The sequence below is a fragment of the Panthera leo genome, chromosome B4 (assembly GCF_018350215.1).
Source record: "Panthera leo isolate Ple1 chromosome B4, P.leo_Ple1_pat1.1, whole genome shotgun sequence".
NCBI lineage: Eukaryota > Metazoa > Chordata > Mammalia > Carnivora > Felidae > Panthera > Panthera leo.
The window spans coordinates 86,992,758-87,019,766 of NC_056685.1; the positions used below are offsets into that span (position 1 = coordinate 86,992,758).

At 35.8% G+C, this 27,009-nt stretch overlaps 1 protein-coding gene across 1 annotated transcript in view; it reads right to left on the reverse strand.

Moving 5' to 3' along the window:
• Positions 1-14,628: 14,628 nt before the first annotated feature.
• TAFA2 (TAFA chemokine like family member 2) overlaps positions 14,629-27,009 on the reverse strand; it is a 518,966-nt gene continuing 506,585 nt past the window's right edge. The window contains exon 7 of the mRNA XM_042944633.1: positions 14,629-15,171. Within this exon, the coding sequence (XP_042800567.1) occupies positions 15,160-15,171 (12 nt within the window). The 3' untranslated portion in view covers positions 14,629-15,159. The remainder of the gene's footprint in view (positions 15,172-27,009) is intronic.

A 27,009-nucleotide genomic window follows, 5' to 3' on the forward strand; every position in this document is an offset into this window, starting at 1 on the left:
TCGATATTCTGCAAAATAGCACATTGCATTTAAGCTGAGCCTGGGATTTTTCTCTTTCTTTCCATTTTTTGACTTAAATAAGAAAATCTTGCAGTTGGATTTTAAAAAGCTCCTTGTGAAGTAATTATCTATAATCCATTCGCAAGTATTCTTTTTCAGTAAACTTGTAAGAGATGCTAAGAGATATCTCATACTTTCCCTTTCACAACTGCCACATGGTTCTCATCTAAACTGGTTCTGATAATGAGTCTTTTAAAACAGAAAATGGACCATTTTAACTTTTTTAAACTAAATAGGAATCATAATAGAACAAAGGGGCCTAATGTTAAGCCAGAGGTGAAATGAGGAGGCTCAAATGAGTTTCATATAGTATCACTAGGAATGCTACCAGAAACACTTAAGGCAACAAGAATATTTAAGCTTCCACTAGTGTTTACGGATGCTGGCAACATACATCATTAGGTTGTTATGAAACAATATGAAATTTAAAAACTTCTAAAATTATCTTGATAAAAGCATAAAGGAAATTCACGAAAAGAGCACTGAAGGTGAAAATCCACAGTGACCACTGCTATTGATAATTTTAGTAAAATATTTGAAATGACTGACAATGAAAGGGCAACAGCAACAGATTGTGTACTTCAAAACAAACAACTTTTAAATTGTAATTTGAGATTTGAGTGTGTTTCTTAATGCCTTCAAAGTAAAAAAAAAAAAAAAAAAAAAGAAGAAGGATGTGTTTTCTATGTGAACTCACCAGCAAAGACTGACAACAGTGGTTAGGTAATATCTTTCTGCCATTTAGCAGCATGGAGATTATGAGGAACGGTTTAATCCTTCAGATTGTTTAGCTGTGACATTTTTGATGAATAGTACAAGAGATTTAACTATCAGCCAGAAAACAAAAAGAATTAACGTGACATTTGCACTGCAAATCACCATCACGCTCCATTTGCCAGAATCTTTCCTAACAGCTGATACTCAGCATTTTGAATAAGGAACAAGTTAGTCAATCAACAAGAGCAAACTCAGTTATTACTAAATGTGCCTTTAATGTAGTGTACATTAAATCATGCAATGATTCACTTAATAAGCAATGTCTTGGCTGCCTGCTTCATCCCAGAGACTGTTATGCAGTAAGATTATCAAGAGAAAAAGACTAGGATTGCAGAAGTTAGCCAGACAGCAAACAAAGGAACATTGCAAAAGAAAGCAATGTGAGCATGTAGAAAAGGCACCTACATCCTGTGGGGTTCAGGGGAGACTTGATGGAGGTACATACTGTAAAGGAAAGCTCTAAAGTATTTTTTTCTGTCTCATATCAAAATCATTTTACCAAAAAAAAAAAAAAAAAAAAAAAGACCTGAGAATGGATGGATCACAAATAATTACCTCACAAGCAACTCTACAAAACATCTCTGTAAAATATTTTTAATACAAATTATAAAATATCAACAGAAAAAAACTAAGATTAAATATTTAATATACACTACCCTTTGTAGAACCCTGAATTAAGTCCTTGTTGAGAACAAGTCCTTGTTGAGAGTTGGGTTGTAGGAAGACTTTACCTCAAAACTGTTTTACCAGTATGAGTCTTGTGATAACATCTCAATATTCATCCACTTAATTTTATGGTGGAAATATTAATTAGCAACGGAATTTGATAATTTAAACTTACAGACATGAGAAAAGGCTGATTGGAAATAGCTGGGGAAAGATGGTGAAAGAATCCTTCAGAGGCAAAATGAGTGTTTGTAGAAGCAGATGTGTTCTAGGAAGTACATACAAGGACTTGGTGTGACAGGATTTGTTGCATGGGGGGGAGGTAAGAAGAAGTAGGTAGGGGCCAAATAATGGAATGCCACTTATGTTTGAGTATAGAGTATAGGTTTCATTTCAGGATAGTGGGGAGCCATTGAAGAATTTAAAGTTGATGTATATCAAAATCCCATTAGGATTGAAAAGATTACCGAGATAAGCAAGTAAAGTTTGCATTGAAGACTATCATGAAGCTAGTAGTGGTGATTGAAAAAATGGCTCCAATTCTTCATCCTTTCCTGCATCTAGCCTTGTATTGTGACTTTGCAGCAACTTTCACCAAAAGGTGGAGTCTTTTTCTCTACTCCTAGAATGTGACCTACCCTTATAAGTTGCTTTGGACATAGAATATAGCCAAAGTGAGTATGTCCCAGTCCTAAGCCTTTGCCTATCTATCTTTATTGTCTCAGAACCTTGCTTTCTCTGCCATGAGAACAGGCAAAGCACGTGAAAGGCGACATACCACGTGGAAGTAACTAAGTTGTTCCAGCTAAGGTAATGGTAGATTGGCCTATATCCGGAAATATTGAACACATGTGACAGTCCAAACTGAACACTGCCTGTGCATCCACAGCCACCAGCAGTCACAAGTGTGAGCCCAGCCATGACCAGCACAATTTCCCAGCTGACCCATAGATTTGGAAGCAATAATTGAGGGTTGCTGTTTTATGCTTCTGTGTTGTGGAGTTGTGTATTACATAGGAATACGCCTCTCTAACAGATCTTCCCTTGATACCTGACAGTTGGGCACAAAAACAGGAAACCTCACTTCCAATTATGAACCAGAGGTAACCCTTTAATATAGAATGCCATCTATTTGGTAGTCTTTCTTCCATAACATGCTCAGACATTGCTGAGGTTCCTAGTAATTAATACATACCTGTCCTCATCAAAAGAATAGGCTTCTTTCTAAGCTATTTTATCTCCCTGCTCTTCATTTCGCCATCTTACATCCAGCTGGTTCTCTTTGTAGTGCTGCTATGACCTCAGTGCCTCATGCCATCTTTCTGAACATTCTTAAGCTAAGTATCTTCAAATTCAGTTTATTACCCCTCCCAAGAAGGATATCATTTGAAAAGAAGGTAAAGCTTGCTACATTTGACCCTTGAACAATGCAGGGGCTAGAGGCACTGATCCCATGTACAGCTGAAAATCAATGTATAACCGTTTTTCTAATTGAGGTATAGTTGACACACTGTTACCTTAGTGTTAGGTTCAAACCAGCGATTCAACAGCTCTGTACATTATTCTGTGTTCGGGGGTGTAGCTTCCATCTGTCACTTCCATCTGTCATACAACACTGCTGAAGTACCATTGACTATTTCCCTGTGCTATACCTTTCACCCTGTGACTTGTCCATTCTATAAATGGAAGCCTGTACCTCCCACTCCTCTTCATTTGCCCGTCCCCCAACCCCCTCTCCTCTGGCAATCGCCAGGTTGTTGTTTGTGTTTATGTGTCTGTTTCTGCTTTTGTTTGTTTTGTTTCAATTTTTAGAGTCCACATGTCAGTGAAATCATATGGCATTTGTCTTTCTCTGTCTGACTTATTTCACACATAATAGACTCTAGGTCATCCATGTCACAAATGGCAAGGTCTCATTCTTTCTTATGGCTAAGCAGTATCCCATTGTGTGTGTGTGTGTGTGTGTGTGTATTTACATGTGTACCTACCCACCACATCTTCTTGATCCATTAAGCTATCAATGGACACTTATGTTGCTTCCATATCTTGGCTATTGTAAATAATACTGCAGTAAACATAGAGGTGCATATATTACTTCAAAGTAGTGTTTTTGTTTTCTTTGGGTAAATAGCCAGTAGTGGAATTAATGGATCATATGGTATTTCTATTTGTAATTTTTTGAGGAACCTCCATACTTCAGTGGCTGCACCAATTTACATTCAAACCAGGAGTGTACATGGGTTTCTTTGTTTCTATATTAATAACACTTGTTATTTCTTGTCTTTAAATACTAGCCATTCTAACTGGTGTAAAATAATATTTCATCGTGGTTTTTATTTGCATTTTCCTGATCATTAATGATGTTGAACATCTTTCCATTTGTCTTTTAGATTTAACCCCTTATCACATAAATCATTTGAAAATATCATCTCCCATTTAGTGGGTTGCCTTTTTGTTTTATTGATGGTCTCCTTTGACGCACAGAAGTTTTTATTTTAGTATAGTCTCAATAATTTGTTTTTGTTTTTGTTTTTTCTTGCCTAAGGACACATGTCTAGAAGAATGTGAAGGCTGACAAGATTATTGCCTGTGTTTTCTATTAGGAGTTTTATGGTTTGGGGTCTCGCATTTAGGTCTTTAATCCATTATGAGTTTACTTTTGTGGATGATGTAAGAAAGTACTCCAGTTTCATTCTTTTGATTGTAGCTGTCCAGGGTTCAGTGTTCCCAGTACCATTTATTGAAGAGATTGTCTTTTCCCCATTGTATATCCTTGCCTCCTTTGTTATAGATTAACCAACCATAGAAGAATGGGTATATTTCTGATCTCTTCTGTTCTGTTGATCTATGTATCTATGTTTGTACCAGTACCATACTGTTTTGCTAATTATAGTTTTGTAGTAAATCTTATAATCTGAGATTGTGATATATCCAGTTTTTTTTTTTTTTCTTTCTCAAAATTGCTTTGGCTGTTTGAGGTTTTTTGTGGTTCCATACAAATTTTGGTATTATTTGTTCTAGTTCTGTGAAAAATGTTGCTATTTTGATGGGGATTGCATGAATCTGTAGATAGCTTTGGGTAGTATGAACATTTTAACAGTATTAATTCTTCCAGTGCATGAACATGTTAGATATTTGCATTTGTTTGCGTTGCCTTCAGTTTTTTCATCAATGTTTTATAGTTTTCAGAGTACAGGTATTTTACGTCTTTGGTTGATTCTTAGGTATTTTTGTTGTTGATGGTGGTAATTGTAAATGGAATTCTTTCTTAATTTTTCTGCTACTTTGTTATTAGTGTATAGAAATGCAAAAAATTTATGTATATTAATTTTGTATCCTGCAACTTTATCAAATTCATTATTACTTTCAATAGTTTTTGGTAGAGTCTTTAGAGTTTTCTCTGTACAGTATCATGTCATCTGCAAATAGTGACAGTTTTACTTTTACCTTACCAGTTTGGATGTCTTTTATATACTTTTCTTGTCTGATTGCTGTGGGTCAGACTTCCAATACTATATTCAATAAAAGTGGTGAGAGTGGACTTTCCTGTCTTGTTCTTGATCTTAGAGAAAACTCTCTCAGGTTTTCATCATTGCGTATGAGGTTATCTATGGGTTTGTCATATAAGGCCTATATTATGTTGAGGTATATTCCCTCTAAACCCACTTGTTGAGAATTTTTATCATTAATGGATGTTTGAATTTTGTCAAATGCTTTTTCTGCATCTCTTGAGATGATCCTATGATTTTTATCCTTCATTTTGTTAATGTGGTGCCATCACATTGATTGATTTGCAAATACTGAAACATCTTTGCATCCCCAGAATATATTCCACTTGATTGTTTAATGCATTGTTAAACTAGGTTTGCTAACATTTCGTTAAGGAGTTTTGCATCTGTAGTCATTAGGGATATTGTTCTGTAATTTTCTTTCTTTCTTCCTTCTCCCTTCTTCCCTTTATGTCTTTCTGTCTTTCTGTCTGTCTTTCTTTCTTTATCTGGTTTTGGTATCAGGGTAATGCCAGATGCATAGAATGTATTTGGAAGCTCTCGTTCAGCCTTTATTTTTTGGAATAGTTGAGAATAGGTCTTAACTTTAGAAGAAGAATAGGTCTTCTTTAGATGTTGGTAGAATTCATGTATGATGCCATCTGGTCTCAGTCTTCTATTTTTTATTTTAGTATTTTATTGATTACCAATTCAATTTTGTTACTAGTAGTCATTCTTTTAAATTTTCTATTTCTTCCAATTTATTTTTGGAAGATTGTTTCTAGGAATCTATCCATTTCTTCTAGTTTGCCAAGCTATCTGGCATATAATTTTTTATAGTAGTCTCATAATTCTTTATATTTCTGTGGCATCATATGTTATTTTCCCTCTTTCATTTCTGATTTTATTTCTAAAAAATTTTTAACGTTTATTTACTATTATTAAGAGACAGAGAACATGAGCATGGGAGGGGCAGAGAGAAGAGAAGACACAGAATCTGAAGCAGGTTCCAGGCTCTGAGCTGTCAGCACAGAGCTGGATGCAGGGCTCGAACTCACAAACTGTGAGATCATGACCTGGCCGAAGTCAAACACTTAACCAACTGAGCCACTTAGCCACCCCATTCATTTCTGATTTTAAATGTTTGGATTCTCTCTTTTTTCTTGAGAAGATTGACCGTCAATTTTATCCTTTCATAGAATTAGCACTTGGTTTCATTGATCTTTTCTCTTGTGTTTTTGTCTCTGTTTTTATTCATTTCCATTCTGATCTTTATTATTTCCTTCTTTTTACTAACTTTGGGTTTTCTTTCTTTTTTTTTTTCTTGTTCCGGTTCCTTTAAATGTGAGGTTAAATTGCTTATTTGATGTTTTTCTTTTTTGTTTGTTTTTTAATTTTTCTTATTTCTTGAAGTAGGCATGTATTGCTATAAATTTCCCTGTTAGAACTACTTTTGCTACATCTCAAAGACTTTGGACCATTGTGTTTCATTTTCATTTGTCTCAGGTATTTTTTATTTCCTCTCTTGAGTTTTTCATTGACCTGTTGGTTGTTTAGTAGCATATTGCTTAGCCTTTATGTGATTGTGTTTTTTCCAGTTTTTTTTTTCATGTAATTGATTTCTTGTTTCATATTGTTATGGTTGGGAAAGATGCTTGATATTATTTAAGTCTTCTTTAATTTATTGACACTTGTTTTCTGGCCTAACACGTACTCTGTCCTAGAGAATATTCCATGTGCACTTGGAAAGAATGTGTGTTCTATTGTATTTTGATGGAATGTTCTGTATATATCTGTTAAGTATATCTGGCCTAATAAGTCATTCATATGTTTTCTTATTTTCTGCCTGGATGACGTATCTACTGATGTAAGTGGGGTGTTAAAGTCCCCTACTAGTTAATTATTGTCTGTTTTAGGTATTGCTATTCTGCCTTTGTTTGTTTGTTTCATTTGCATGGAGTATCTTTTTTCATCCTTTCACTTTCATTCTGTGTGTGTCTCTAGGTCTGAAGTGAATCTCTTATAGGCAGCATATAGATGGGTCTTGTTATGGTTTTTTTTTTTTTTTATTCATTCTGCCACCCTATGTCTTTCGATTGGAATATTTAGACCATTTACATTTAAAGTAGCTATTGATAGGTATGTACCTATTACCATTTTGTTAATTGTTTCTGGTTGTTTTGTTGTTCTTTGTTCCTTCTCTTTTTCCCTTTCCTTGTAATTGATGAATTTCGATAGTGTTATGCTTGGCATTCTTACTCCCTATTTTTTTGTTCATCTGTTAAAGGTTTCTGACCTGAAGAGAGTTTCAGCAGCTTTCCCCTTCCATTTGGTGGAGTTCTAGTGCTACATCTTTTATATTGTAGTTGCTCCTTTAAAATAGTTTTTTTTTCTTATGCCCCTAGAGCCTGTAGGGTTGTTATGTACTAGGGGCCTGAGGCTTGCTAAGGCAGCAGGGCAGTTATGGTACCTGGATCCTACTAACAAGGTGGGGTGAGAATGTAAACCATGGTTCTTGCCAGCCTCGCTGACCTGAAGTGGGTACCAGCTGTTACCCTGCCATTTGTCAGGATTCTAGGGGTCGTTCCTTTATATTTCAATTGCCCTTTTAAGCCATGGCCTTTTTTTGTGAGCCCCAGGGTAAATGAATATGCTCGTGTCCATCAGTACTATTCCTCCACACTGCAGTTTGCAGCATTGGGGGTGGCGGTTCCTTTTGTTACTGTGTCTCTGTCTCTCTTCCTATTTTGTACATGGTCTCTCTGTCTTCTGTTGTGCAAAAGCTGTTCAGTCAGGCTTCAGCTTTTCTTCAAGAGGAATTGCTGTATAAGTAGGTGTATATTTGGTGTGTCCATGGAGGAAGTGAGTTCAATGTCTTTGTCACCAGCTTAGACCTGAAGTCTCCTGTATAACTTTGGACTCTCCTAAAACTTAACTACTAATAGCCTATTGTTGATCAGAAGTCTTATCAATAACATAGTCAATTAACACATATTTTGTATGATATATGTATCACATACCATATTCCTAAAATAAAACTAGAGAAAAGTAAATGTTATGAAAATCAAAGGAAGAGAAAATATATTTCTAGTACTGTACTTTAAAAAAGTCCATGTAAAAGTGGACCCACACAGTTCAAACCTGTGTTGTTCAAGGGCCAACCATACTTATATTGTATTCATTGCTTCTAACCCAATTCTTGGCACACAAGAGCACAAAATGATTTGTTAAATAATGGATCTCTCCTTATTCCTTATGTCTAATAAAACTGCTCTCCAGTTTCAAATCTAGTTTCTTTCCTCCTCTCTAAATTTATAAACATCATTCCCTTTTATTTTACTTGCCCTCTGGGGTCTTCCTCTAGCCTTATCATATACTCCAATAGCATGTAAACTGACAACCTGCTATTTACTACTACACAGGTTAAAATCCTGGCTTTGCCACTTACTGTGACACTAGGGAAACTGTTTAACCTCTCCATGCCCCAGTTATCTTATTACAAAATGGTAGTAACAACAATATGTATCTCAAATAATATTAACTTAAGTAATAAAGTTCCTAGAACTCTTGTCACAGAGTAAGTACTCAAGTGATGCTAGCCTTTTTTTAGACCTTGGACTATGTTCATCCAAAGATGATCCCAACTATTTATTTTCACCTGTTCTTTGTCCAGACTGCATTATACTAAAGGAAAATCACATATCTCTACCAATTAGGTGCCTTATATTGTGACATTATTGTCTTGTGAGCTCTGAGTATCTAAAAACACCAAAGTTTGCTTCAAATATTTTCTCTTTCCCCTGATTTCAAACCAAACTCTGTATCTTGTATACTCGGCAGATAAATCTCATCTATTTGAGACCTGCATGTGCCACTGTTCCCTGAGCCCAGAGGCCCCTAGGCATTATTTCTCTTAACCGCACTTTTAAATAGCTTCACTCATTTTTGTTCATTTATCTAACAGCAGAAACACAGATTCTTCTCACACTAAACCGTCCCTTTGATATTCCCAACCTATTACCAATAAATTGGTAATAAATTGGTAACTCTTCTTTTATCAATTCCTCCTTCTCTACTTCTTTTTCAGTCAGCCTGTGAATGTTTCCGGTCCGTGTCAAAACATAGATATATTTCCGCTTGTTCTGCCACGAGTTATTCTTTAACCTTCTTTGCGGCCACACAAGTTTTGAAAAAAGTGGCTTAAATGTAATGCCTCTACATCTGCCCATATACCAGTGGGTCCCCGAATTTTTCATATCATATATGATATGATGTTATTATAGTCTATCAACACAACTTTTACACTGACTGCAGGGTGAACAGAACTGACCTCTTTCAAAAATGAAGCACCACCATTTAGTTAAATACTATGCACTAGATGCTGCACTTTGCATATATTAACTCATTGAATCTTCACAGCAATCCTGTGACATTATGTATTTTCACATTATAAATAAGAGTATTGCCACTTAGGTAATTTATTTCTTATATATTTATGATCTTAGAGTCATTAACTAAAGTCTCAGTAGCCTGGGTATAAATTGATACCCTTGTACTAGTCAACCCAAGTTACTTGACTCAGGGTCTACCATACTAGTGACACTGTTTTATGGGGGGGTCACCAAAGACCTAAGCACCAATTGCTTCTTTACTGTTCATGCCAGTAGATTTTCTTTGGGATTTGGTTCTGTTTATTCCTTACACATTATGACTTTATTTCCATCTAGATATGGACACTCCTGCCTTCAATTCCTTTGTATTTTCAGTTCTAGGATTTTTTTTAATGTTTATTTATTTTGAGAGAGAGCATACAAGAGAGCAGGGAAGGAGAAGAGAGAGGGAGAGAGAGAATCATAACCGGGCTCTGCGCTGACGGAGGGGGTGAGGCTCAAGCCCATGAACCGTGAGATCATGACCTGAGGCAAAACCAAGAGTTGGTCACTTAACTGAGCCAGTCAAGCACCCCCAGTCCTAGTTTCATAACACACCTCTTCCGCATCTTCCCTCCTCCTTTTGCAGAATATATAAACACAAATTTATCTCTTCCACATTTAAAAAAATGCACTTTTTGGGGGCGCCTGGGTGGCGCAGTCGGTTAAGCGTCCGACTTCAGCCAGGTCACGATCTCGCGGTCCGTGAGTTCGAGCCCCGCGTCAGGCTCTGGGCTGATGGCTGGGAGCCTGGAGCCTGTTTCCGATTCTGTGTCTCCCTCTCTCTCTGACCCTCCCCCGTTCATGCTCTGTCTCTCTCTGTCCCAAAAATAAATAAAAAACGTTGAAAAAAAAATTAAAAAAAAAAAAATGCACTTTTTGAATTCTACCTCCTCTCCGTAAACATTACCCTACTTTGCCTTTTCATTTCCCACTGAAAGAAAAGTCTGTGTGTGCTACTCCTACTTTCAAATCTCTCATTCACTCTCCAACCCACTGAAAGCTCAATTCTACAATAGACACCTCATTGAAACTGCTCTTACGAAGACCAACAATAATCTATAATTACAAATCCAATAAAACCTGTTCCGTTCTTATCTGACATGAACTTTCTGAATGTTTCATTGGCACTTTAAACTCCATAGGCTTAAAAAATTTAACTCATTGTCTCTACTAGCCACTCAGCCTGCTTTTCCCCAGGTTTTTCTGTCATACGTAACTGAATCTCAACTATCCCATCTTAGTAGGCTTAGGACATCCCAGAGTCCCCTTCCAAGTGTCTCTTTCACTCATGCAATCATGTCATCCAACTCATCACTCCCACCTTGGGCAAAACCCTTCATTAGTGGTTCTTGACCCTGAGTGCTCATTAGAATTACCTGGGGAGCTTTAAAAAAATGGCCTAATATTAAAGCCTGAGCCCAAGTAAGAGAATATCAGAGAGTAGGGTCAGGCATGGGTCATTGTTAGTATCCTCAAGTAATTTAAATTGCAACCAGGATTGATATCCACTGTTTCACATTCTTCTCAGTGTAATAATAGTCCAAGTTCAGGCCCTCATTCCCTCTACCTGGATTTTTTTTACTCCTCTGTCATTTCTCTTCAAGTCCACAATCTCTCAAGATTCTCAGTCATATTTTTGCTAAAATCTATAAAACACCACTTTGGACATGCACTGCCCTCCTCACCTAACTTCTAGAATAAAGTTCATAAATAAGTAAGTGAGTAAATAAATAAATACTGTTCATTCACTTTGCATAACAGAATTTCCAGAAAAACATTTAGGACATAGTACCTATTTAGTAATTTGCAATACCTTGAAAACATATGAAAAAATAAAAACAAATGTGAAATACTTAAAAGTGTTTTGGGTGCTCACTTTCTCAAAGGTTAGCATAGTGCCATGCATATGGAGAGCATTGAAAAAACTACCTAGTGTACTGATTTTAAAAGTGTTTTAAAGGCTAAACCCCAGGTAACCCCAAAATGTAATCTAGCCAGATACATTTGGACCTAGTAGGAATTTAGTAACTGTCAGTTAAATGCCAGCTACTTGTAATGTCTATGCTACTTTTCACAGCTTTACACAGTGCAAATAAAAACAAGGAAGAAGAAATCTGCTACCTCTACTCTTTTTCAAGAGCATTATATTACACATAGGCCTTACCTTGATAAAAATAGTACCACGTGGAGTTCTCTGTATGGATAAGGGAGCAGGAAACTGCCAGTGTACTATTTCTCTATTTTTTTCTGTTTCTCCTAGTGAAGTGTCTGCCACCATTCTAATTCTCCCCACTTTAAACTAAGTAAGTCGAAATGAGAAAAGGCAGGATGATGAAAAATACTATTTGATATTTTTGCATATATGGCTCTTTCAGATGGATATATCACCTATGAATTGAGAAAAGAATCAAATCTTTAAAAAGATCCAAGTTCCATTTAATCACTGTGCTATTAGCTATTGTGTGTTACCAAAAGTCACAACCCAACTGTACAGCATTGTGTGATAGAACAGTACTTGCTGAGGGCAATAAAAAAACAGGATCAACTCCCTTTTTATTTCAACCTTAGATACAGACTCTCAGTCCTCCTCCTACCCATTTAAGTCAAAACTAAATTTGAAATCACATGTGGTACGGCCTGTTAATAAAACTGGAAGTTTCCATTATGTTAAGGCAACAAGGGTGTATAAAAGTAAAGAAAAATACAGCTAAAGGATGTTATTCTAAAAACAGAGAATTTGGAAAAGTTATTACAAATCAGTCACTCATTGACCATATTCTTAGAATCTACCCCACACTACAGTGAACATTTGCCAAGTTAATTGAGAAGGATAATATCTCTCTCCCCCACCCCCTCACACACACAAACAAATATACCCACACTGTGCATGTGAAACTGGTAAAATCTAAATAAGGTCTGTATTTGAGTTAATGGTATTATACCCATGCTAGTTTCCTTGTTTTGTAAGATTGTATCACTGGAGGACAGTGGGGAAAGGGTACACAGAGGTTCTCTGTTCTTTCTTACTTTTGAATTTTAAACTATTATTAAAAATTGCTTTTTTAAAAAATTTAAAAGCTGAGTTATAACCATATCTGATATTTTCATCAGTATTTCCATATGTAATGTTCAAAGGATAAACAGCCTATTTAATAATTTGTATAATAATAACTTTGCGTATTACTAGCAAACATACAGCAGTTGTGCTCATACTCAAGATGTGGGCAAGTAGCACAAGTGTAAATGTATCTTTGTTTCCTAGCAAAGAAGCAAATCAATTATTGGAACCAAGATTTGCCATAGGTTTTTATCAAAAGGAGGTTGAAAAATTTATGTCAGCTTCCCCATTAATTCAGAGGTTTTCCTGAACAGTAACAGAAGGACTTTTAAAATAAAACACTCAAGGGGAGTCTGGGTGGCTCAGTGGGTTAAGCGTTTGACTTCGGCTCAGGTCATGATCTAATAATGGTTCATGAGTTCAGTCCCCACATCAGGCTCTGTACTCTCAGCTCAGAACCTGGAGCCTGCTCAGATTCTGCCCCTCCCCCTCTCAACAATAAACATTAAAAAAAGTTTTTTTTTAAATAAAACAGAATCAGAAAACAGATTCTCCAAATGTAACTCATGAAAGAGAGTCCATTTTATATCCCAATTTTATTTACCTTTTCTGAATAGTCACAACATTAATCTATGGGGGATAATCTAGTTAGTATAATTGAAATTCCATTTATTTTTTTCTATTGATATGCATGTGTCACACTTGTATATAATACAGAATTTCCAGTGTTGTTTTAAAGGACGCATTTAAAAAAACGAGAAGCATGATCTACAATTTCAAACAAACCTAGGACGAATTCATAATTTCCAAGATAAAATAGTTTTCTAACTCTGTTCCAAAGAAATTAATGATATTATAATTGGTGCAAAAACTCCAGCACAACTGTCCGTTCTTTCTGATTTCATACAGTCTTGAACTATTGTAAAATCCACTCAGAACCGTCTAATTCATTTTATGTATAATTAAAAGGGAGGGAAGAAGTCATTTCATTCCATGGATTTGTGGGGCAGTGTCCTTTTTGATTCAGTGCCAAAAGTGTACTTTACAAATTTAATTTTGAACAGATTTTACACTTTTAATTTTTTGCCCAGAGACATTCTGGGAAATGTATTGGTCTTTGAAATTTGTTACCAACTAACAGTCCAAAATTCTCCAAGGTATATCAGCCCCCATCAGGGAAGCCAACATATAACTAGTTGGCCATGTCAGTGAGTTTTAAAAATATGAAAGATGTTCATATCTTCTCTAACATAATGGAACTTCTAATAGGACAGTTTCTGAAGTATCTTCCTATTAGTCTAAGATGACTAAGCAAAGAAGTCTTTCCCTTTACATCCTAATTACAGAATGGCTATGAGATTTCAATTCTTCCTTCACATAACAAATGAAACAAATGTAGTATAAAATTATACATTCTGTAATAACTTAGGAAAAAAGTACATACATGTTTAAGGCCTTTATAAATATTTGTAAGACTTTCCTGTAGAACTGAAAAACAGAAATGTTAAAATGACTACAAAAATGTGGACAGAAATTGACCTAAGAAATTGTTTGAATGGGACAACTATAAGCAAATATTTATAAATTTGATACCAAGGAAAATGAGTAATTCTATTAACAGACTGAACAAATATATAAGCATTCAAACAGTCATTGGGAGCGAGCAAGGGGCAGTCTATTAAAATGATAGAAAGTATAGTTAAAAAAAAAATTACTAGAAGAAATCTGAGTAACACTCAAGCTAAGAAATCAGATATCCACATGCATCCCTGGCAATTTTTTGAAACTGAAGGCTACCTACATATTTGACTGCTCACTGCTGATTTCTGTGAAGGAAAAAAATAAACACAAACATGAAAGAAAAAGCCCACTTAAAAAAAAACTGAAAGGGAGAGTACTCTAGAAGTACAAAATAGTATATAATGAAAATGGAAATTCAGTTCTAACTATTACCTATTTGACTGACAGAGAGCTGCAGTAGAATGTTAGCCTTGGGGAAACATGTCAGCTTGTCTATACATTCTTATATGATTGATGTATTCAGATAACTATTACTTGCCAACAATAATTATTATCAATGGATATATATTTCCATTCCTTTAACAAAAGCAACTTTAAGATGTTAAAACATGTAGGCTTTCAGAGCTCCAAGATTAGGATACAAATAAAATTGTCTCAGTCTACACCATGCCAAAGGAGAAGTTTGCAAAGGAAATATCAATAAAGCTGGGTGCATTCCCACTAGCCAGTGAACACAGGACCGGACCCAGGAACACATCCATGGCAGAAGGCTGGTGCACTTGGCAAACTTTCAGAAACAAGAAAAGCAGTCATATTTGAAGCCAAAAACCCAAACAGTGAGTGTCTCTGACATCACCTGGAAACACCAACTCTTCAGATGGGAACTTCAAATTCTTTTAGCAAGTGCAATTTTACAAGTTGAACACAGTTCAAATCTGACATCTTCATGGCATAGAAGTTCATGTCAGACTTTTTTAAAGTCTTGGTTTCAAGAAGAGGCTGATTATGAGCCATGAAATCCCTTGGAAATATAGCTCTGGAGTGCCTCTTGTGAGCGGTATAAAAATCTCCCTTCAAGATCACCTCAGGAATTAAGTTTCTGTGCATATGTTGAATGTAATCAGGCTTGAGGATCACTTGATTGATTTATCCTTGGTTAATGGGTTACCTACAAAGGAAGAAGAAAATATAATCATTTTATAACAAGGTTATAATCTTAAAACCCCAAACACAAGTTAGTATTAGAAATTAATAGAGAACTCAAAATGGTGGTATTTACTTTATCAAATAAAATGTTAAAATTTTAAAGGCTACCATACTCAGGTGTTGCCACCTTATAAAAATACATCATTTCTATTTATCATCTCACAATATTTTTAGAGCCACTCGCACAACTATTCAAATGACTGCAACTGTGACCAGGAAGATCTTAACTGGTCTTGTTACCCATCTCAAGTCCAAAGAATGATTCTGGAATCTTCATATGTCTTCATATGTCTTCTTGGAAGACATAATCCAGAGATCATAAACACATTATGCTAGGCCTCAGTATAGAAAGGCCTTTGTTCACAGGAGTACAATCAGACCACATACAGTCCTTGGGCCTTGTCTCCATAAAATCCATTCTTAAAATAGTTTAAAACATGGGTGTTTATTTGATTCAATTATGTTTCAAAAATTAACTCTTTAATGAGGAGAAAACGAACACCTGGGGAGAAAAACAATGATTACGCACCTGTTTTACCAAGTTTTAAAGGTGTCAAAAATTCTCAAAAATTTGATTAGAGTTGTATGAATGCTGTTATAAATATTACTGAGGGAGATCCACACTGGCTTTTCACAACATAATAAACATCTAGAATTTCTGATACCTCTATCTTTCTATATACGCATAGATGTGGATGATAGATGGACATAGAGAAAGAGACAGATTTCTGCTGTGTCAGTGAACTTCCAGGCACACTCTAATATCAAGGTACTTAGAGTTTCATAATTGTTCTTTTTAAGCAATAGTTATAACAAAAAGTGAATCCTTGGAAATTACTGTGGATACTTTGGTTTTATTCCATTAAATTACATAATTACTCATCCTTTCATAAGACATTTATAGAAAAGCTTTTTTTTTGTTTTGTTTTTTTGAGCAACTATGAAAAAGAGAAACAGTAAGCAAAATAATCTAGCGATGGCTCTACCATGGCTAGTCTCCAATTACACTACAAAAAGAAGATATAAAATTCAAAAAAGTATTTTCTGCATAGAGGCAGTCATCTTATTTGTGTCTCTCTGGTCAGCTGTCTTTCCCAAGAAAGGAGCATCTGCTTACATATTTAAAACTACATGCTCCCATGCACAGAGGAACTGTGGAAGGAACTGAACTGAGGATGGAAGGATACAAACACAGAAAGGGCCTGCTGACAACTAGAGATGCTGGGAGCAGGGGCTATCTTAGGTAGAGCAGCAATCTCATGATCAGTTTGTCTTCCACTTAGTTGGTCACTTTACAAAAGTTCTGTGAATAGCTCCCAATTTGAGTGTTAGTGTTAAGAACAACATGGAAAGTAAATATAAATGTCTCTACAGACATTAATGGAGAGATAACTGATCATTGTGAAAAACACAGAAACTTCATGACAGACTCTCTTGATAAATGCTGATTTACCAGAGTCTTTGATTGCCATTGCCTGAGCAAGATTGCCACTTGCCTTTTCTGAAGATTCTCCTCTTAGTAGGAAGAATTATAAAGCATAACAAGGGATTATATTTCCAAACTAGTCCCAGGAAAAGAGAGGAATTGAGAAAGAGAGGGACTGAGAGGAAACCAAAAGGTTAGCCTCAGCAGAGATTCAGCACAGGCATCTGGAGGGACATGGTGCGGTGAATCCATGAGAGCAAGTGGCCTGACCTCCTACATCATTTCAAGCCCTGGTTACAAGTAATCTCTTCATGGGTATGGTAAATGCATTCTTCTATCTTCATTCCAAGCTAAGCATTTTAACCTACTAGGTTATATAAAGCTGGGGAGTGATTCTCTCAACTATTTATATATTAAAGCTTTATTTTCACATTCTTTTAAAAATAGACACTCAAGTTTACAGTACAACACCAAAGGTCTATGTACCTGGAACAAATTTTTCTTCCATCTCAATAAACATATATGTGTACACATAGACATATATGTGTGTGTGTGTATATATATATACAATCCATATCCTAAGAATATCATAAATATACATTTTTATTGTTTCTATCAGCTAAAATAATTGCTAGAAAGTGAAAATTTAAACGCAACTAAAAGAATGATCTAAATAAGCATAGACTGAAACCTGATTAAAACGATTTTTTCTCACCTCAGTTTTACACAATACTCCTATGTTATTAATCCTAAAAATATCCTAGCACATTTTATGAGATGAAGATAGGGCTTAAGTGGACTGTTTTAGATTCAGTCTTTGTAGGGGTGTCTGGGTGGCTCAATCGATTAACTATCTAACTTCAGCTCAGGTCATGATCTCACACCTCATGGGTTCGAGCCCTGCCATTGGGCTCTGAGCCTGGAGCCTGCTTGGGATTCTGTGTCTCCCTCTCTCTCTGCCCCTCCCCTGCTCACACTCTGTCTCTTTCACTCTCAAAAATAAATATTTTAAAAAATTATAGATTTAATTTTTGTAGATTACTCTGATCCAAAAATTGTGGTTTGGCCTGTGGAGTTCTACAATAAGGTCAGTGTGGCAATAATAGCAGTCACAGTGGATGTGTCATGCTACCTCTGGGCCCCTCACCTTTCCCCTATGTAAAAAGGTTGCTGTGCAGATCAAATAGTATAATGTCTATGAAAACACCTAGCTCTGAGCACCTGGATGGTTCAGTCAGTTGAGCATTCAACTCTTGATCTCAGTTCAGGTCATAATCTCATGGTTGTGAGATCCAGCCTCACATCAGCTCCATGATGGGCATGAAGCCTGCTTGGGATTCTCTCTCTCTCCACCACCTCTCCCCTTCCCCCCAACCCAAAAAACAAAGAAAGTAAGAGTGAGTGAGAAAGAAAGGAAGAAAACACCTAGCTTTGCCAACTCTGGAGTAGTACAATGAAAGTTTGTTTTTTTTTTTAATGCACTAAAAGCACAATGAAAGGGTCACATTAATAGACATTCAGTCAAATTAGAGAATTCCTACAGAATTCAAACAAAGGCTAATTGTCCTTTTCAACGTAATATAAATATGAACCTGTGTGAGAATGTATCAGCACCCTCCTTGATACCCTCCAGATTTGTACCAAATGAAATGGCAAAACCAAAGATTTAAAAACATAAAGATGATTTTGAATATAGGTGCATTATCAATTTTAATTGCCTAATACACAAGACCCAATAATACTTAAAAATGAAACTGTCTAAAATGTAACACACAAACAAGTCAACCCTTCACAATTTAATGTGCTTCTTAAACAAGTGCAAGTTACTCAAGTCAAAGTTCTGGCAGACTAGTTGGGAAACAAGTACCATTCTACCCTTTGTGGACTATAAACTAGAACTTCCTGATATGCAAGGGTTGTTTAAGCAATATTTATGCAATCTAACATTTAAAAATGTTGCTTTCATTTAAAATTAATTTTTAATACACTACATTAAGCATCGCCTTATTTTCAGAACTCAAATATTGCTCTCTTTTCACTCAAGCTGTATCTTTTGGAAGAGGCCAAAGAGTAAAAAGTTTTAGGTGGTCAAGAAGATTTTCAGTAAAATGTTTTAGCTGGTCAAGAAGATTTTCAGCAAGTTACCAGTAACTAAAAGCAGGAGGTTGTGAGAAAACCATCCTTACAGGATAGGAAATAGCATTTGCTACCATGAATGCACTGTCTTTTGGTTCTGAGGGCAATAGATATAAAATACTGCATGAAGGAGTGAAATGGTCCTACAGTCATTATAGTTGTGCCTTGAGCTTTATAGGCTTTAATCACTACCTCAGTGAATTTGCTTTCCAAAGGCATTGTTTCACAAAGCTGTTTCTTTTTATGTAAGTCTTATTTGTGTGTGCTGCACACCAGCCAATTCAGCAAGAGAAACTACTTAACAGTTGAACACATGCAAAAGGCTAATAATAATAATGATAATAACGGCAGTTTTTCTAGTCACAAGCACAAAGCTATCTTGATAATGATCCACCAGGATGAAACTCACCTACTAACATTAAACAAAAAGCATTAATTCTTTAAGAATTACCCCCTTTTTAGCCCATCCATTTATCTCTCCCAACCTAACAAGTCTATTATAGAATACTGATTAGGTTTCTCAAAAATTTATGCTAAAATCACATCCTTTAAATCTGTTCACCAATTAGAGAAAATAAAACCAGGTAATAGCATATATAACATTAGTTAAGTGTGAAATTAAGTGAAGTCAACTATTTTATACTGTTTCTATTTTATGTTTTGAACATTATGAAGTATCCTCTGCCTATCTTCAAGATAAATTAGAAAGGCTAAAAAGGAAATTCAAGAATCTATCCTGTCCCCTGTGTAAAAGATGATTTTATAAAGTTCTTAAAATAATTATATTCATGGAGTCTGTAATTCCTTTTTTTTTTCCCACTCAAGCCTTGCGCGTGCATTGTCAGGGGGAGACAACACACTATGGTGAGAGGCATGACAAAGTGTGGGCTCCGTGGGCACAGAGCCTAGGTTCAGATCTCTGCCTTAGCAATTTCTCACATTTTGGGGCTGAAGAAGTTATTTGAATTCCCTGAGCCTTAGTCTCCCGGAATGTAATACGAGAATTGTATTATCATCAGGCCTCATACATTTGCTATTGTGGTTAAATAAGACAATCCCTTGAAAGTCTCCAGGTAAATGCTTTTTAAATTATAACGGGTGGTAGTAGTCATAATTCCCAAACACGACACAAAAGATGATACATAGGATAACTATTGGAGGGGGCAATACTGCTTATTTCTCTGTAAGTATTGATTTCAAGTTAATTTTCCATGTCTTCTAGAAACTGATCTTGCAATTATTCATTTCATATTCTTCTAATCATAAAAGTCATATAAAGAGGGGAACACGACCTTTTAGCCTGCTTTGGGAGTGAGACTATCTTTTCAGATGAGATGATACAGAGGAGCGGTTTAAAAGAATGTACCTGAGGCCATGCTTCCTAGGTTCAGTGCTTAGTTCTTCTGATAACTCAGTGTGTGACCTTGAGTAAAACAGGGACCTATATCATAAGGTTGTATGATCTGAGGAGCAAATAGGCCAAGTGCTTAGAACAATGCTAGGCACATAATAAACTCTATGTAAATGGTAACTATTATTTATACACACACACACACACACACACACACACACACACACACACTTCTAGGTATCTGAATGCAATGAATTCCTAGTTTTTGTTCCTGATTATTTCTGATCATACATCACTAGTCTTTATAGATACATAATTCCATTATTTTTTATTCTTACTTTGTCTTTTTCATCAGACTTTGCATACAGAACAAATATTTAGTAAATAATAAGGAAATATGTGGCGATATTTCCAAAAGGAGGTGGCAGGTTTAAATGGAGCACATGTCCAGTCTTCATAATACAGCTACTTAAATAACATCACAATAGGCACCATGTCAAACTCACATTCCGATAAATAAATGTAACTTATTTGATAAGAGTAAATGGAAAGCTAGATACCTTTATAATCCTAAAAGCTGATTTGAATGAACTTTCCCTTGTGTGGAATATCATTGCTGCTTCACTGCAAATGTATTTTTTTAATGTAGCTCTTACAAGTACATGAATTAAGCTCTTCCCTTACTTTCTGTGTACAGAATATGCAATTAAAACATCATCACTCCGCAGAAGCAGGTTTTCTCATTTAAACTAGAGAAAAGCTGCCATTGAGCTGGTCATAACTGTACATGAATGCACTTGTCCTATCTTAAAGCACCTTATATACTGAGGTATTACAAAATGAAAGACACCTGTCTGTCTAGGATAATCATTCAAGAGCAAGCTGAACAGACAGCTTTTAGGTATTGATGAGGCACTATAAGGCAATGACATATGAATCATCTTTATAATTATACCCACCTATAAAAAAAAACTAAGGCTGTATTTTACTTTCTTGGCAATGGAGGTGATTCCTATAGACATGAAAACTGTTGGATTTTCATGCCACAGTTTAATTTTCCCTCCTAAGAATGTCTGGTGCTGGCTTGGCCTGAACATTTAACATTTGAGGCACCAAAAGCCATCTGTATAATAGTTCAGCTAGGGTCAGTATTTCTACTAAGTGACTTTGTTATCTGTCCTATAAATTCTCAAAAAATCTAACAGCTTTGGATGTTTGGGAGTCATTTCAGACAACACAGAGCACTGCCCTAGCTAGCTGGTTATATTTAGGTATAACACATGTGGGTACCAGTGTGGAAGCAGAAGATGGCATATAATCTAACCAGACTTCTGGAGAGAAGCAAAGCACCAAACATAACTGAGGAGACATGGCCTTATTCTGATAAAAGTTTTATACTAGTGTTACTACCTGCTAGTCTTAGAACACTGGACAAGCCACTTAAAAATCTCAGAATCTCCAGGGCTTATATCTGTCAGCTCAGTCTGTCGGACTAAGTGAGCTTCTAATTCCCTTCTATCCCCAAACTACTAAGACTTTTCTTAAGAAGCACTAATTCCAAATGGGATTAAGCTTTATTCTGATTACCTAAATTCACTGGTGGTACAACCACTGTGTAGAGTTCATTTTTCTAAGAAGCCTATTCATTATATTAGAATGCAGAACTAGTAAGCTTTTACCACAAACACAACATCTGTCACTGGCTTTCAACTTCCTATGCTGTGTAAATGAAGATCTTGACTGGAAATGAATCTTTTGAACAGATGGACCTGCCCTATTTCTTGGAACTTTGAAAGCTGTACGGTGCGCCTGCCATGAACTCTTCTACGTGACTCATGAAAGCAGATGACTGTTTGCACTGCCATTTATGCACATTCATCTCCTCAGAAGCAGGTCGACTGATACTGCCTGGATGACATTCACTGCTAGCAAAACAAAATATTGCCTGATTTCTCTTTGGATAGTTAATAAATTCCTCTGGGACATCAAAGAAATTTAAGACTTTCCTTCTCCTGGCTCCTGTACACAACTTGTATTTATTCCAGGTGGAAAATGACCCCCAAAATGAAGATAATTCTGAAAGACAACAGGATAATGGGATCCAGTTATTTTTCTCTCAGAAACATTCAAAAGTCCTTAAAAGAGGAAAACAATTATTTTGAATACTTGAAGGAAATCTGAATAGACTTAAAAAAATATTCCACATACCAGCAGAGTTCCCACATTTTTAGAGACAGTGGAGATTATGAACTCAATCGGAAGGTACTTTACCTGCAAAATTTGATACTGGGTTCGTTTTTTAGACTCACCTCTAATTTATGAAGGAGTCATTTGAATTGATAGTTTTTATCCACTTTCTGACATAAAGCCTTACTTTAAAATTTTAAATCTGTTCAAAGATCTCACTTCTCAAGAGTTTCAGCTTCATTGCATATGAGGGCTGGCAGAAGGTACACAGTACAAATTGTGCTCAAAAGGTGAATTTAAGAGAAGTGGGTAGGGGAGAAGGGCTAAAACTTGATAGCCTAGAGATTACCAAGAACAACATGTTCTCTGAGCTTCCTGGATGGTTTGAGTTATAAATACAAATGGCTCTTTCCTTGAGATACCTGTCTGAGTAAAGAAGATGTTGTTGTCACCTGGAGAAGAACTTGGTGCAACGTGTACCAAGACGCTACCATGCCTGAAGTAGCACATTCACCCTCCTCCCCAGCCCTGTCCTTTTCCATAATATTACATTAGAAATTATCCTACCATATGTGGCAGATCTTGGAAAAAAATTTGCTGCCTGTAACTTCCAAACCTAGAATGTATTTTCTGACAAACAGGGTAATATAGTCAGTGATGTTTAATATGTCGGGTGCTTTTGCCTCTTCCCTTCTTTTTTCTCAGTTATATTCTTCCCTGAGTTTCTTTTTTTTTTCTTTTAAGAATAATAGTCACATACCAGAAGTTTCAAAATCTCAAAGTTGATCAAAATATGAATCTTTAGCTACTTCTAATAGCTTAGATGCTAATTTGGCATAGCTGATTCAATTATAGAGCAATTTATGTAAGGATTGGACCAATAAGTAAGAATATTATCTTCATTTGGGCTCAGTACTTTTCATGTTAACTTCTACATTAATAGGCAGGTTGAACACTGACAGAGGTCCACTAGTACATCCAAAGTTTTTATTATCCATTTCCTATGCTTGGAAAAACAATGTCAATGGCAGGGCCACTGTAGGTGACAATATTAGGTTCACCTCCTTGTCGCAGGGTTGTTTAATTGGTGGGCCTCATAATAGTTCAAAGAGCGATGCCCCCTCCTTATTTCTATAGGAGATAGTTCAATGCCTTTCTTTACTGAATACTGAGACAGTTCTTTGCTTTCTGATCCCTAAAGCTATACCAAGTTCATCTTTCACCCTGAAATCAGGAGCATCTGGAATGCTAATGGTAACTATAAGAAAGATTAGGTTACAGGTAATCCTGCAACACAGTGTACACACCTGCTCTGTGAGAAATAAACCAAGATGAGAGCTCATTTCGGGAGATGTTTTGAATCTTTACTCCTCAACGAAACTTCTGTCCCTTCCTTAGAATCCGACCAACACTAGGATTCGCCACACTAGTGCTCCAACGTGGAGCCAGAATATTTTTGAGTGTGGAAAAATCAAAAATTGTCATCAGGCACAGCAGAAACCTTCTCTTTCTACTTCTCCATTCGAACTTGAAGAGTTTTACACGTTTGCCTAAGGAACAAACACATGTCAGGTACTCCACTGTTCAACAGATTATTACAGGAAGCAAACCTGGGAGAAAGGGAACATTTCAACAAACATAAAGGGACAGTGAGACAATAACTTCCTTTACGTCCATAAAAGTTCACAATGGAGATAGGTTTGCATCTCTCCTAGAGGATCACGAACTTGTAGAACATTTTTTTTTTAATTTCAGAAAGATACTCATAAATGGGACCTAAAATAAAAAAGCTTTTATGAGAAATTGATACAAAAATAGCAAGAATTTCTTGTGAATATTTTGAGAAGCGTTCTGCACAAACGTAATTAAAAAGTTCATTAAAGTCAAGGGAGAAAGTATATAGAAATTAGTACACCATCATTTTAACATAAAAGGGTAAGAGAACTATGCAAATAGTATTATGTAGTAATATTCAATCACAGTTCAAAGATTTAATATTCATGATCTTTCCTGAACAGCCATGTCTATGGTAATTTGTGATTTTGCTAAAGCATAAACCTAAATTGTACACAATTTAATGTTGATAAATGGGGCCAGGTCATTTAACCAATGTATAGGTCTAGCCACCCATAGGCATTCACAAGCCAGCTTTGTTATTCTCTGCTGATCAACTGTGTAATCCTCATTAACAGTCTGAATGGGATCCATGACATTTTACAGATATAGACTTGCAAAGGTTTGCTTTATAATCTCTTTCCCAAGCTACTCCAGAGATATCAAACATCTACTATTTGAATTTCAAATATTTGAATAATATTTGAGGGTATAACATGAATAACAATAATAAATAATAAAAATCCTATCAAGGAGTGGCTAACAATTTAGAATCAGACAATAGAAGGTTTTGGTAATATGAAGCAGAAATAAACATTTCCTACATAAATTTGAGAGTTCAGGATAGTTAAAACCAATAGCAGGAGAAAAAATTAATAATGTTATAATATAGAAAGATGTCTCCCAATTTTGAAAAAAAAAATGGAATATTTGAGTAATGAGAACCAACCCCTTATCCTCATCACACCTAGATCTCTCCCTACCTGAATGGAAAATGGAAGACTAAAATGATGGCCTGAGAAATAACGGAACTTTTGAGTTCGGGTCATCATGAGTACTTGATTTTATCCACACAGGTCAGAGCCAATGCAGTCATAAAGTGGGTCGGTGTCATGACTTGCCATAGACACTTGTTATAAAGGATGAAGCTGGAGGAAATTTATAGGAACTTCATATCAATCCATCTACCCTCATCTCTCCATCTTCCCAATCCCTTCAGAGACAAACAGGCTTATCTCTAGTCATAACTATTTAATACTCACAGGACTTGATATGCCCATTCATATCTCCTTATCTTTATACATTTTTACCTTTGCCAGAAATCTCTTCTTTCAAACCTCAGAAGCAATGTTACCACTTCATAATTCATAAGCCTTTTGTGATTCATCCAGTCAGCACTTTGTCCATACATCTTTTATAAGACATATCTCATCATATTATGATTATTTAGTAATCTCTGTTTCTCGCACTAAGCTATGATATAGAAAAAAAGATATTCAGCATACATTTTGTTTCCTCAGTGCTAAGCAGCATTCTAGGCACATAAATAATGCCTAATATTTGTCAAATGAAAGACTGAAATGATGGATGGGTGGGCAGATGAATAAATGAAAAAATGAATGAATGAAGGTAAGAGGAAAGTGATACATAATTTCAGGAGAAGGACACCTGGGGCTACTATTTGGATTCTCTGTGAATAGCTAGGGGAACAATGAGGTGACCCCAAAGGTCAGTTCCTCCGTTTTTTATTTTTTTAAGATTATTCCCATGATTCTGTGGTTTCAGAATTTGAAATTATAGATATGCATGGGTCCTGACATCAGTTTCACATCTGCACCTTGGATATTTAAATTTATTCTCATTTGGAAAAGGTCTGATTTTTAAAACAAAATTAATTCATGAAAATAATGATGCAAGAAGATAATAGCAATGTGTGATGCTTTAATTGGTATTAGACTAACCACTTGGGATGTGGAAAATGTCCAAATAGATACATCAAGGTTGATTCCAGCATACTCATTACAGTTAACATTTCAGTTAGAAATTATCCTAATTTTTTAAATGCAATTCTCTCTTGAGTAATTTCCATACTGCTGCTTAACACTGTCAGGAAAATTTTCTCATGAAATATTCCGTGGTGACAATTATCCTACACCTAAGTATTACATGCTCACTTGACATCAGGTATGGTGTTACAAATGAAATACCAACAAATTTCTTATAATGGAACAAAGTAAACAAATTTCACAATGATTGATTCACTTCCAAAATAACTAATGTGAATTCAATCTCTCTCTCTTATATACTGATTATATACTCTATGTAGTTTAGGATGCCTCACCCCTCCCCCTATTTCTTTTTTCAAATATAGAGGCTAGAAGGTTGGTTTTGTTTGTTTGTTTTGTTTTGTTTTGTTTTTGAAAGAGAGAGATAGCAAATGTGTGCAAACGAGGAATGGGCAGAGGGAGGGAGGGAGAGAATCTTAAGCAGGCTCCACACCCAGCATGGAGCCTGATGTAGGGCTCAATCTCACAAACATGAGTCTAAAGAGTAGAAATAACAAATAACAATAACAGTAGAAATAACAAATAACAATAACCAATTAATGGACTGAACCACCAGGCACCCCTAGAGGCTAGTGTTTTAGAAGGCAAAGAGTTGATTTTTGCTTAGTGAAATGCAACAGACTCCATTTTCTGGTCTAGACTAGAATGCCAAAGACAGCTGATCCTTCTCCTCATGGAAACCTGGAACCTTCCTCACCCTTTCCTTTGCCTCCACCTTTCAGATCATAATTGCTAGAATCAATAGACAACTTGGTGCACATTTATGTTCCCTTGTAACCCTCAGAATTATTCTTTGAGATTATCCCCATTTACTATTTACAGTTATTAGGCCTTGTTATTAATGACTGTTATCTCCAATTTACAGTTGAAAACACTGAAGTTCAGAAAAATTAAGCAAAACTTCTGGAAGATGCATCTAAGCAGTGATAGTCTAGGGACTGAGATCCTCATTCTGGGACTTCAAACCTACTAAAATAGGTACTGCATACCTGTTTCTTCCATTAATTTATTTGACTAATA